This window comes from Sus scrofa, chromosome 5, assembly GCF_000003025.6.
Source record: "Sus scrofa isolate TJ Tabasco breed Duroc chromosome 5, Sscrofa11.1, whole genome shotgun sequence".
Taxonomy (NCBI): Eukaryota; Metazoa; Chordata; class Mammalia; order Artiodactyla; family Suidae; genus Sus; species Sus scrofa.
Window position 1 is genome coordinate 99269284 of NC_010447.5, and position 12396 is coordinate 99281679.

Genomic DNA, 12396 nt, shown 5'->3' on the forward strand with positions numbered 1-12396 from the left:
GATTGAACCTGTGCCACAGCAGTGGCTCAAGTCACAGAAGTGACAATTCCTGATCCTTCGTCGCCTCAAGATTCAGCTCTGTGGAAGCTCCCTTGTGGTCTAGTGGTTAGGATTCTGTACTTTCACCACTTTGGCCTGGGTTCATCAAGCCACTGCACACCATGGCCAAAATAAATAAAAAAGTAAATTAAAAAAAAGTTCTAGCTCTGCCACTTGCTTGCTCTTTGACTCTGGGAAAATGACTTGTTTTCTAGCCACTCTTCCTAGACCATTACATTGGGAATAATATTAGTATTTGTCACACGTGTTTAGCAAGGAATAAATGAGATAATGCTATGATGTTCTTAGCATAACTATCCCATAGTAAGTGCTCAGCAAATGTTAGCTTTATTAATATCCTATAAGTAATATAACAAGCGTATTTAGAAACGTTTGCTATAGTTATTATTAAAGACAAACCTGGGAAGAGAAGGCCATCAGGAAAAAATAAATAATACTCTTTCTGGATTTTTACTGTTTGGCTTTTGGCAAAAGATAATATACTTTTAGTTTAAGTAAAAACTTAGCTCCATATCTGTAAAAAATTATGCTTAGGCTTGTGTTCTTGATATTAAATATGAGACGTGGAATTGAAACATGAAATAAATATATGCACAAATTAAAACTAACTGGAAGGAAGACCAGTCTGACTAAAATATTTTTTAAAAAAACAAAAATAAAAATTAGGATAAATGTCTATCGTTTTTTTTTTTTTTTTTTAAACAGTGTCTAGCAGTTCCCGTCGTGGTGCAGTGGTTAACGAATCCGACTAGGAACCATGAGGTTGTGGGTTCGATCCCTGGCCTTGTTCAGTGGGTTAAGGATCTGGTGTTGCCGTGAGCTGTGGTGTATGTTGCAGACACAGCTCGGATCCTGTGTTGCTGTGGCTCTGATGTAGGCCAGTGACTACAGCTCCGATTAGACCTCTAGCCTGGGAACCTCCATATGCCACCGGAGCAGACCTAGAAAAGGCAAAAAAGACAAAACAAAACAAGTCACAGTGTCTATTCTTATATATGCAAGATTATGATTTTTATTTTGGTGACTAAATAAAAATATTTATAGGAGTCGTATCAATTGCATTATTATAAGCAGTACATGTACTAAGATTAAAATAATAAAAACTAATATTATTTTGGGAGTTCCCTCCATGGTGCAGTGGGTTAGGAATCTGGAGGCATGGGTTTGCTCCCTGGCCTGGTGCAGTGGGTTAAAAGATCTGCTGTTGCCACAGTTGTGGCATAGGTTGCAGCTATGGCTTGGATTCAATCCCTTGCCCAGGAATTTCCATATGCTATGGGTGCAATCATAACCACCACCCCCCCAAGAAAAGAGCTAATATTAGTTAACACTTACTGTGTACTAGCATTATATTCATTGTTTTATGTATATTATCACATTTAATCTTTCTTAAATCCTATGAATTAGAAATGCTTGCTAAGAGCCATTTCATAGGGGAGGAAACTGATTAGTACCAGTCTAGTTGTTTTAACTAATAAAGCAACTGAGGAGTAAGTTGATAATTGTTACAATAAATACCCTTTAGCTTTGATATAACTTAACCATATCTGTAATTCTTCTCTTTCAAGAAATACATTTAATTCTTAACCACCTATTTTTTTCTTTATTTCAATTTATAATTGATTCAAAATACCAAAGTGGTCTAGGTTCAACTTAATATGTCGGTTAACTCATTCGAATCATGTTGAGAGTTATTTTTTTCCTCAATGTTAAATATTTACTACCACCAGTCCATCAACTTATTACCTTGCACCTCCCATGACGTCACCACTTTTCAGGATTCTCCCATGGAAAGGCTTTTTGAATTTAAGATTTTTAATTTTACTTAGTTATAAATAAGTACACAATGTTCAAATAAACATAGTTTAAAATTAAAACCACTGTCTCCTGCTTTCCTTACAATCCCCATTTGTTTCGCCATCTTTCTTTTTAAGTCAATTGTGATTGGAGTATTGGCATATTTTTACCTGAGTACCCCTAAAAGGGAATGACTCTGGAGATGTGTGACTGCCAAACGACCCACAGTGACAGGAAGGGTATGCTTGGTTTCAATCCAACTTGGATGTTTTTCACAAATAAGAGAAAAGGAGACGGCAATAATCGTGTATTATTTCAATTCATAACCCCACAGAAGTTCTTCTGTTTCTTTGAAACAATGCGTAATCACATACCTACCTTGGACTCATCTAATCCAAGCTTCTTTAGAGACTTTCTGACATAATCCAGAAAAGAAGAGGATTTGGAATAAAGTTTACCAACGTGCCGATCACTGCGAAACAAAATTGAATCACTTTTTAGTTTTTCCAATTTAAATTACAGATGATTTTAAACTCAATCATGAGATATTTTCAAATACCTTCTGTGAATACCAGCACAAGCTCCTCATTTGATATAAAATGTGGTAATATTTTTGTGAACATTTAAAATTTACATATTATAAAAACATTCAGGATCTGCTTTAGAGAATTCCTTCAACATACAACAGTGGGAGACAATACTGAGAGAAAGAAGTTGTAAACTTACAGTATTAAAAGAGCCTCATTTTTAAAGGGAGCCATAGGTCTTTCAAAACATGTGTGCTACAAAACATGTTTTAATTTTACTGGCTCAATATAACAGTGCACATTTCATGGCAACTCCTGCTAATAGTGCCAATATTCAACAGCTATACAAAAAGAACTCCCTTAATTCCAGACAGTGAGGAAAAAAAAAAAAAAAAAAAAAAAAGCACCATATGTTGCTGCGTTGGGTCTGAGTCAATCTCATTTATGCCCTGCAAATTTTCATTACAGTTTAAACAAAACATGAGATGGCTTCAAATTTAAATAATGCGATGCTGATCTACCACCTCTCGCAATTTTGGGTGTAATTTAGGTATAATGTAAAAATCAAGAGAATAAAACATTGACCACCTCGAAGTACCAAAACCAAAGAAGAAAAGCTCATTTATTTTTGGCAGTATAAGTATTAATCTCTATGTTTAATTAGACATGCAGCTCTATCGATTCTTCCATTGAAATATACCTCAAATATATAACTCAGCCCCATTTCTAAACGGCCACTTCAACGACATTATTATTACGTCATGATCTCATTATCACAGTTACTTCCTAGTGAAAGCTGACGTTTGTCCCTTCACTCCTGCCTACACTGTCATTCTATTTTCTCAGAGGAGCGTTTTCACTTGCCACCCCTTGATCAAAAAGCTGCTTTGAAATAATAGGTGTTTGAACAGGTATAGGTGCCAGGAAGGAGAAATGGTACCGTTTATAAGTTTTTGAGTAATTTTCAGATCCTACACATACTTAGATAGAACAGATATCATAACAGATACGCACATCTTATGTATCACAGTATATAGAATTGATAAACTGCGCAGTGAGAAAAAGATGTTACTTAATATTAACTTCCTGCTCCTCATCTTAAAAACGTTTTTGAACTTTGATTTTTCAAAAAATGTTTCTTTTCTTTTCTTTTTTTTGTCTTTTTACGGCTGCACCCACGGCATATGGAGGTTCCCAAGCTAGTGGTCAAACTGGAGCTGTCGCCACTGGTCTACACCACAGCCAGGGCAATGCCAGATCCGAGCTGCACCTGTGACCTACACCATGGCTCACAGCAACGCCAGATCCTCAACTCACTGAGCGGGGCCAGGGATTGAACCTGTGTCCTTATGGTTACTAGCCAGATTCATTTCCACTGAGCCACGATGGGGAACTCATGATTTTTTTTTTTTTTTAAATCCAAAGGGACAAGCAATTCTTACCCATGAGATAGTGATTTTGGTTCTTATTTTATACTATCCATCACTGCTTAATGGATTAACTTGAGAGAAAACAGCACAGTAGGAAAGAGTGTAGATTCTAGATGATTCTATCACCTGCTAGCTCCTTGTTTATGAAAGTGGGATATTAATAGCACCTACGTCACACAGGCACTGTGAGGATGTAACTAGGTCATGCATGTAAGGTGCTCAGAACTGTGCCATAATGTGAGCAGTTTTGGTTGCTATCACAATTTTTTTTTTTTTTAAAGTCATAACTAACTAGAATTAGTCTGGATTCTCCTCCAATTACAAAGTTAAGAGAACCAGAGTAAGATGCTCACGGGTAAGTGCTAACCATGGCAAACTGAAGAGATGATATAATGCAAATGTACGACGTACCCATCTGTTTCCTGGGTTTTGTATTTCGGATTGCTTGAAAATAAGAGAAACGTGTTAAATATTAATTTACCCTCCTCTTACTTTTCCTTTTCAGAATATAATACCCTTACACTGCTAGGAAATCTCACAACATGACCATAGATTATAAGATTACTTTTTAGTGTATTAAGCAATAATTTGCTGCATAAGCCTTTTCCCTTTAAATCCTTTGTTGATGCGTACTATTTCTGACCTGCTTTTAGCAGTCGCAGGTAAGGGATAAAAATATGATCCAAATGGAACTAGAAACAGGAGTACTTAACCACGTTATTTCTCTTTAAATTCCTCCAGTGCTTTCCGTGACTCTTAGAATTAAGATCTAAACACACAAGACGCTAGAAAACAAATCTTGTACTTGGTCCTTTCTGACAACCTCTCTTGGGATCCTGCTCTCCAGTCACAGGGTTAGTCTGTCCACTTTCTTGAACACATCATGCTTTTGCCCCCAAACACTAGGTGTGCTACACGTCACTCTTGATTTTTCTGCCGAAGGAATCCCAAATTCATTCTTTCAGATCCTATCTTAAATGTTATTCCTTTAAGAAAGTCGTCTCTGGATTTCTAGATGAAGCTATTAGGCTCTTGACATGAGAACTTCTCCTTCATGTGTTTACTCTTTTCTCGTTTATCTGAGTGTCTGTCTCTATTTCAAGTCAGTGGACTCCAAAGAGGAGTGAACATACCTGAAGGGAAAGAGAGTATCAGACTTTTTATTTATATTTACATCTTTACCTTTTTAATTTCAATTTTTCAATTTATTTACAAATCTACACAACAGGAGTTCCTTTCGTGGCTCAGAAGTTAATGATCCTGACTAAGATCCATGGGGCTTCGGGTTCGATCCCTGGCCTCGCTCAGTGGGTTAAGGATCCGACATTGCTGTGAGCTGTGGTGTAGGTCATAGATGCAGCTCAGATCCTGAGTTGCTGTGGCTGTGGTGTAGGCTGGCAGCTGCAGCTCTGATTTGACCCTTAGCCTGAGAACTTCCATATGCTATAGGTGTGGCCCCAAAAGAAAAACAAATATATGTATATATAGAGACAGGAGAGAGAGAGACAGAGAACTACTGAACAAACATATAAGGACACAAAACATAGTAACAGTTAATATTTCATGTTTACGATGTGCCAGAGACTCTGAAATCCTTTGCTGTATTTACTTATTCATTTAATCCTTACAACAACTTGGTGTAGCAGGTCCCATTATCATCCCTGTTTTAAGGATGGTGAAACTTAAGAACAGAGAGGTTAAATAAACTGCTCAAAGTTTGAATCTAAGAAGTCTCCCCTCGGAATACGGGATATTAACTGACATTAAATATTAACTCCAGCATAGTACTTGAATAGGAATCATACTCAATTCTGTTAAACTGCAGATGAAGAATGTCTATCTGCTTTTTATAGGCAAACAGAAGTAGGCAGATTCCATGACATCCTATTAAGAGTGTGTGTGTTCATATTCTTACAGAAAATCTATGCAGGCCCTCCTACTGCATCCAAAAAGAAGGGAGTTTTAGTGCTTTGGTGCAACTACGTGATACAAAATAATTATAATAATTTAAAAACTACATTCAAAATGGATATCACATGATAGGGGATTTTTGTTGTTGTTGTTGTTGTTATTGTTGTTGTTATTGTTGCTATGTCTCGGGCCGCACCCGCGGCATATGGAGGTTCCCAGGCTAGAGGTTGAATCGGAGCTGTAGCCACCGGCCTACGCCAGAGCCACAGCAACGCGGGATCCGAGCCGCGTCTGCAACCTACACCACAGCTCACGGCAACGCCGGATCCTTAACCCACTGAGCAAGGGCAGGGACCGAACCCGCAACCTTATGGTTCCTAATCGGATTCGTTAACCACTGCGCCACGATGGGAACTCCCCGGGATTTTTTTTCTTTCCAAATAATTTACTGCTAGACATACTACTTAAACTTATCAGCAGTTAGGGCTAGTCAGAAGTATTTGGCTTCTTTCCAAATGGCACTCATGCTAATTAGATAATTCATCCATTCATTCTGCAAACATTTCTTGAAATGGTGTATATGCATGTTAGTACAGTGGCTAGCACAGATTCTGAACTCAAGATGGAAATGAGTTTGAATCCTTACTCTACCACTTATTTATCACTTAAAACCTCCCTTTGCCTCTCGTTGTTCAATGGTAAAAGGCTGAACATAAAATAAGAGAGACTATGTGTAAAAGAATGAAATTAGAACATCCTTTAATACCATCCGCAAAAATAAACTCAAAATGGATAAGAAACCTAAATGTAAGACCGGATACTATAAAACTCGTAGAGGAAAACACAGGCAGAGCACCCTTGGACATATACTGCAGCAATACTTCCTTGGATCCACCTCCCAGAGTGATGAAAATAAAAATAAACATAAACAAATGGGACCTAATCAAACTTACAAGCTTTTCCACAGCAAAGGAAACCGTAAACCAAACAAAAAGACACCTGCAGAATGGAAGAAAATATTTGCAAAGCAACTAACAAGAGATTAACCTTCAAAATACACAAACAGCTCATGCAGCTCAAGATAAAAAAAAAAAAAAAAACAATCCAATCAAAACATGGGTAGAATATCTAAACAGACATTCCTCCAAAGAAGACATACGATTGGCCAAAGAGCATATGAAAATTGACTCAACATCACTAATTATTAAACAAATGCAAATCAAACTACAATGATGTATCACCTCACACTGGTCAGGATGGCCATGACCAGAAAGTCTACCAACAGTAAATGCTGGCGAGAGTGTGGAGAAAAGGAACCCTCTTACAATGTTGGCATGATGTACGTTGGTACAACTATGGAGAACAGTACTGAGCTGCCTTAAGAAACTAAATACAGAGCTACCATATGATCCAGCAATCCCACTCCTGGGCTTATATCCAGACAAAACTGTACTTTGAAAAGATACATGCACCTCAATGTTCACTGCAGCACTATTTAAAACAGCCAAGACTTGGAAGCAACCTAAGTGTCCAGTGACAACAGGAACGGATAAGGAAGATGTGGTACATATATACAATGGGCTACTGCTCAGCCATAAAAAAGAATGAAACAATACCATTTGTAGCAACATTGATGGACCTAGAGAAAATCTTACTAAGTGAAGTAAATCAGACAGGGAAAGACAAACATCGTTGTGATATTCCCACCTGTGGAATTCACTCATATGTGGAATATAAATTAACTTACTAACAAAACAGAAACAGACTTTGAAAACAGACTTACGGCTACCAAAGGGGAAAGGTGGGACTGACATATACACACTACTATATATAAAATAGTTAAATCAACAAGGACCTAATACATAGTACAGGGAATTCTACTGAATATTCTGTAATAACCTATATGGGAAAAGAATCTGAAGAATGGAGATATATATATGCATATCTGAATCATTTTGCTGTACACCTGAGACTAAGACAGCACTGTAAATCAATTATACTCTAAAATAAAAATTAAATTTAAAAAAAGAGTCTATGTACTGTGCCTGGCTCAATGTCTGACAAACAGTGAATAGGGGTTATTTTCCTATTACTGTGTTGGATTCTAGGGATAGAATCACCCCCAGTTTATAAAAAATATTTCATAGTTTATAAAAGATGATAGGTGAACAAAGCTTATAGTCCAATGTCACAAGCACAAAACGGTGAGCAGAGCGCAGCATAGAGAAGGGAGGGCTTTAGCTACTGTGACTGACTAGGGAAGCATTTCTAAAGGAGCAATTAAGTTTCAAAATGTCCCATTTTCCAACCGTACTGTGAACAGCAATATTGATAAAATAAAGGAATATATATTAACATACTAAAATGGTGCCAACAAGTAAAATTTAGAAACAGGTTACAGCAATTCCCCTGCCCCTTTTAGGGATTCCAAAGAGGTATTTGAAAGTTTACAATAGTCCATACGATATAAAAGGATAATTGTGTAAGAAATGTAAGGAATAAGGCCTTTCCTAAAATTTAGTAAGTTTATTTAGTTCTATGTAAGACTGTATTTGAAGTGAGTGCTATTGTTAAAAAAGTCTGAATAAAACTAGTTTTTTTGTTTGTTTGTTTTGTTTTGTCTTTCTGCCTTTTCTAGGGCTGCTCGGCATATGGAGGTTCCCAGGTTAGGGATCTAATCAGAGATGTAGCCGCCGGCCGACGCCAGAGCCACAGCAACACAGGATCCGAGCCGAATCTGCGACCTACACCACAGCTCACAGCAATGCTGGCTCCTTAACCCACTGAGCAAGGCCAGGGATCAAACCCGCAACCTCATGGTTCCTAGTCGGATTCGTTAACCACTGAGCCATGACGGGAACTCCACAACTAGTTTTATACTTTCATAGGGATGGGAGGGAAGGGAAGAACCATTAATTCCCTTTACATTTAAGAAAAAAAGTATATTTTACAGAAAACAGAATGTGAATTTAAATGTTACAGCCAAAGCAACAGAAGATTCAGTATTCAGGCTTTTAGAACTTTTGGAGGTAAAGGTTACTTTTGCAGGACACAGCACTCATCTCTCAAGTCTGGGGGTCTTACAAATCAACCTTCTTAAAAATAACATCTGCAAAGAGAGTTTATGATGCAGAATGCAATCTGCTCTTTTGCAGCTGCAAGAAAAAGACAGTATTTTGTTGATCAGCCTTTAGAGGGGTCTATCGTTTTAAGGATAAGTACTGCAATTCTAGTAACTAAGAAACAAGAGAAAAAAGAGGGAGGCACAAGAAAAATCTCAAAACTTACCACACAGAAAGAAACAGGGCAGAAGTGGATGGCTGCCATGTGGAATACAGGGCAATCTCATTTTTAATTTTAATTTTTAGTAAGTGCCAATTGCATTTTTCTCATTATTTAACACTAGAGATTTGGAGACTGCCTTTCATAATTACATATTATGACATCATAGAATCACTTAAGTCTTAATCTTTGTTGAAGTGTGTAAAGATAGAACTCCCTCTGTTAATTAGTTACTGTAATTAATATAGTTAATATAACTGTTTTCTGTAAGTAAACACCTGAGATCAGGGATCTGGATGCCGTCTCCTCCCACCTCCTCTTATGTATCTTCACCTTCTCTTTACTCACTGAGTCTTTAACCTTATCACAGGAAAATGCTCTAATTTCTCTGTCTGAATAAAGGAAGCTAGCAAACCAAGACTCCCCCAGCCCCACCCCAAGCAAAACCTTCCTCTCATCCTACATATGAAGACTATCTCCTCCGTGACGGGTGTCACAGGACCAAATGATGAATTCTGTAAGCGTTTAATTTATGTGAATTCAATAATATATCTTGATATGTCATTAAAATACGTAGAATAGCTTATATTTGTATTTCATACACATTTTATACTTTTAATTACTGTCCTGGGTTATATGTCAAAATCTCTAATACAGTACTTTATATGGATATACTTTATATAGGATAGACGAGGAATTTTCAAGGGTAAATTGACTGTACATGACTTGTTATGTTCCACTGTATGTGACGCATTTTCTATGCAAATTTCCTTACGCATTAGGCCGTGAGTCCCTTCTTTACGTAGCCCAGAAAGCATGAGAAGCCATGTCAAACTCTGGGCAGCTGGGCTGTGACAAGGCTCCTGGACTAGTTCCCAACACCGCTGACCACCCTCCTGAGAAAGAGTAGTGGTGTTCTCCTTCGGCTCCTGCAGGAATGTCCAGGAGTTACCTGTTTAATATGTCTCTGCCACTCCACTGCGACCAAGGTCCTTGACGGCAGGATCCATGGATTATTTGACAAACTGATCTGCAGGCCTAGAAGAGTGCCTCAGGTCACAGACAGCGCTGCTTAACACGAGGCAGACTGTTCAGTGAACACGACTGACAGCAGGAAAAGAGCAAGAGTCCGGCTACAGTCTAGTTTTGCCTCCTTGGCAATAAGAATTCTTTCCTTCTTCTTCTTTTTTTTTTTTTTTTTAAGGGCTGTACCTGAGGCATATGGAAGTTCCTGGGCTAGGGGTTGAGTCAGAGCTGCAGCTGCTGGCCTATGTTGCAGCCACAGCAATTCGGGATCTGAGTTGGGTTTGCAGCAACACCAGATTCTTAACCCACTGAGCAAGTCCCGGGATCGAACCTGCATCCTCATGGATGCTAGCTGGGTTCTTAACCCACTGGTCCATGACTGGAACTCTAGAACTCTTTTTCATACAGATCTCAAGAATACTCTAATTTTAATCAAGAATACTCTCTGAAATGGTATTGTAGTAGGAAAAGAACAATTGGACTAGGAGTCAGAAGATCTAAATTCCAGCTTCTATAAACAAATCACCTCTCAGGGCCCCAAGAGAAAACAACGGAGTGCAATGGAGGCGACACACTCTCTGGCGCAACAGAGAGACGTAAATGAGGTAACGCGCGTGGACGATGACGGTCAACTGCAGAGTCCACAGAAATGTTAGGTCCGCGGATATTTATTCTACTTTATAAAGTTACAATTGTAATTTTGGTAACATAACTGTGCTGGTACTTACTTTTTATTTTTTTTCTTATTAGTGCTGCACACACGGCATATGGAAGTTTCCAGGCTAGGGGTTAAACTGGAGCTGCAGCTGCCGGCCTACACCACAGCCACAGCAATGCCAGATCCGAGCCACACGTGTAGCCTACACCGCAGCTTGTGATAAAGCCAGATCCTTAACCCACTGAGCAAGGGCAGGGATCAAACCCACATCCTCACGTGCTGGGTTCTTAACCCACTGAGCCACAATGGGAACTCCAGTATTTACTTGTTAAATAAGTACTTTGAGTTGTTAAAAGTTCTGGTTTTACTTGCTGCTCATATAAGAGGTTTCATTCACTGCTTGACCACTTGCCATGGAATGTGATAAGTTAACTGGAGTAATTTAAAACAGTGGTCTTCACGTGGTGGTAGATGAGGAATCGACAAAGACTTTCAAAGGGGTATACAGTTGGGGATGATTTTTAAGCAATCAGTTACCACCTATACTTTCTTATACCTACTTCTCTTAAATTCACCTATTTGGGAAAACGTCTACGGTCTGTTTTCCTACATTCCCTTTCATCAACAGCCCTTCTCTGGCTTTAGCTTGGCAAAGCAAAGGCACACCTCTTGCCCATATTACCATGTTGCACTGTCATGAAATGAAAGATCCTCCGAAACATCAAAGACAGAGACAAATAATTCCCTTACTAGAGGCATTATAAAGGCCACCCCCATTGTCTCAACAGGAGATGCATTTCAATAAAGTTTTACTCTTCGTGTTTAATAATTTAAAATAAAAACTTGAAATGTATATTGTTTACACATACAAGTATTCATGTAATAGTAACATGATGCAGAATCATCTCTTTTTTTTTTAACATTTAGAGCTTTACTGCTATAGGAAATTCTGTCATCAACTGGCCATGATATAAGAGTGAAAAGAGAGCAAAGGCCAGTCACCAGAAGGAAAAGGATATTGCACCACGTTCCCATTTTGGATTTAAAGCATGACTAGACTTACTATATATAACAGAAAATATTACTAGTCCAGAAAATACTTCATAGTATTTTATACTTGACTGTCAACAATATATGTGATATTAAACAAAATAATCACAAGAATCATATTTTGCTATTGTCTTTTTTTTTTTTTGGAGTAAGACAAATAATCACATTAATCACAACGAGATCACAGGACGAGTTAGAATAATTATTTCCATGATTTGTCTGTGTTTTTAAGAGTGTGTCTCCATAAAACACTTGGTGCTACAAATATCAATTATGTGTATATACAGTTTTGAGAGAAAAAAGGTTGTATTAACAAATAAACACTGATTTCAACAAAGTTGAACAGATTTTTTTTTTTTTTAATCTTTTTGCCTTTTTCTAGGGCCGCTCCCATGGCATATGGAGTTCCCAGGCTAGGGGTCTAATCAGAGCCGTAACCACCAGCCTACGCCAGAGCCACAGCAACACAGGATCTGAGCTGCATCTGGACCCTATACCACAGCTCATGGCAACACCGGATCCTTAACCCACTGAGCAAGGCCAGGGATTGAACCTGCAACCTCATGGTTCCTAGTCGGATTCGTTAACCTCTGAGCCACGACGGGAACTCCAGACTTCTTTTAACAGTAATAGCAATCACTTACTATGTTCCAGG

At 38.3% G+C, this 12396-nt stretch overlaps 1 protein-coding gene across 6 annotated transcripts in view; it reads right to left on the reverse strand.

Annotated features, from left to right (window-relative positions):
• The window catches only part of METTL25 (methyltransferase like 25), a 141951-nt gene that overhangs the window by 52649 nt on the left and 76906 nt on the right, over nt 1-12396 (reverse strand). For all 6 annotated transcript variants that reach the window (XR_002344285.1, XR_002344284.1, XR_002344286.1 and 3 more), the window contains one exon: nt 2236-2329. Coding sequence is in view for 3 of the 6 variants with exons in the window: in XM_021092803.1 (XP_020948462.1) it covers nt 2236-2329 (94 nt within the window). In the remaining 3 variants the exon portion in view is untranslated. The remainder of the gene's footprint in view (nt 1-2235; nt 2330-12396) is intronic.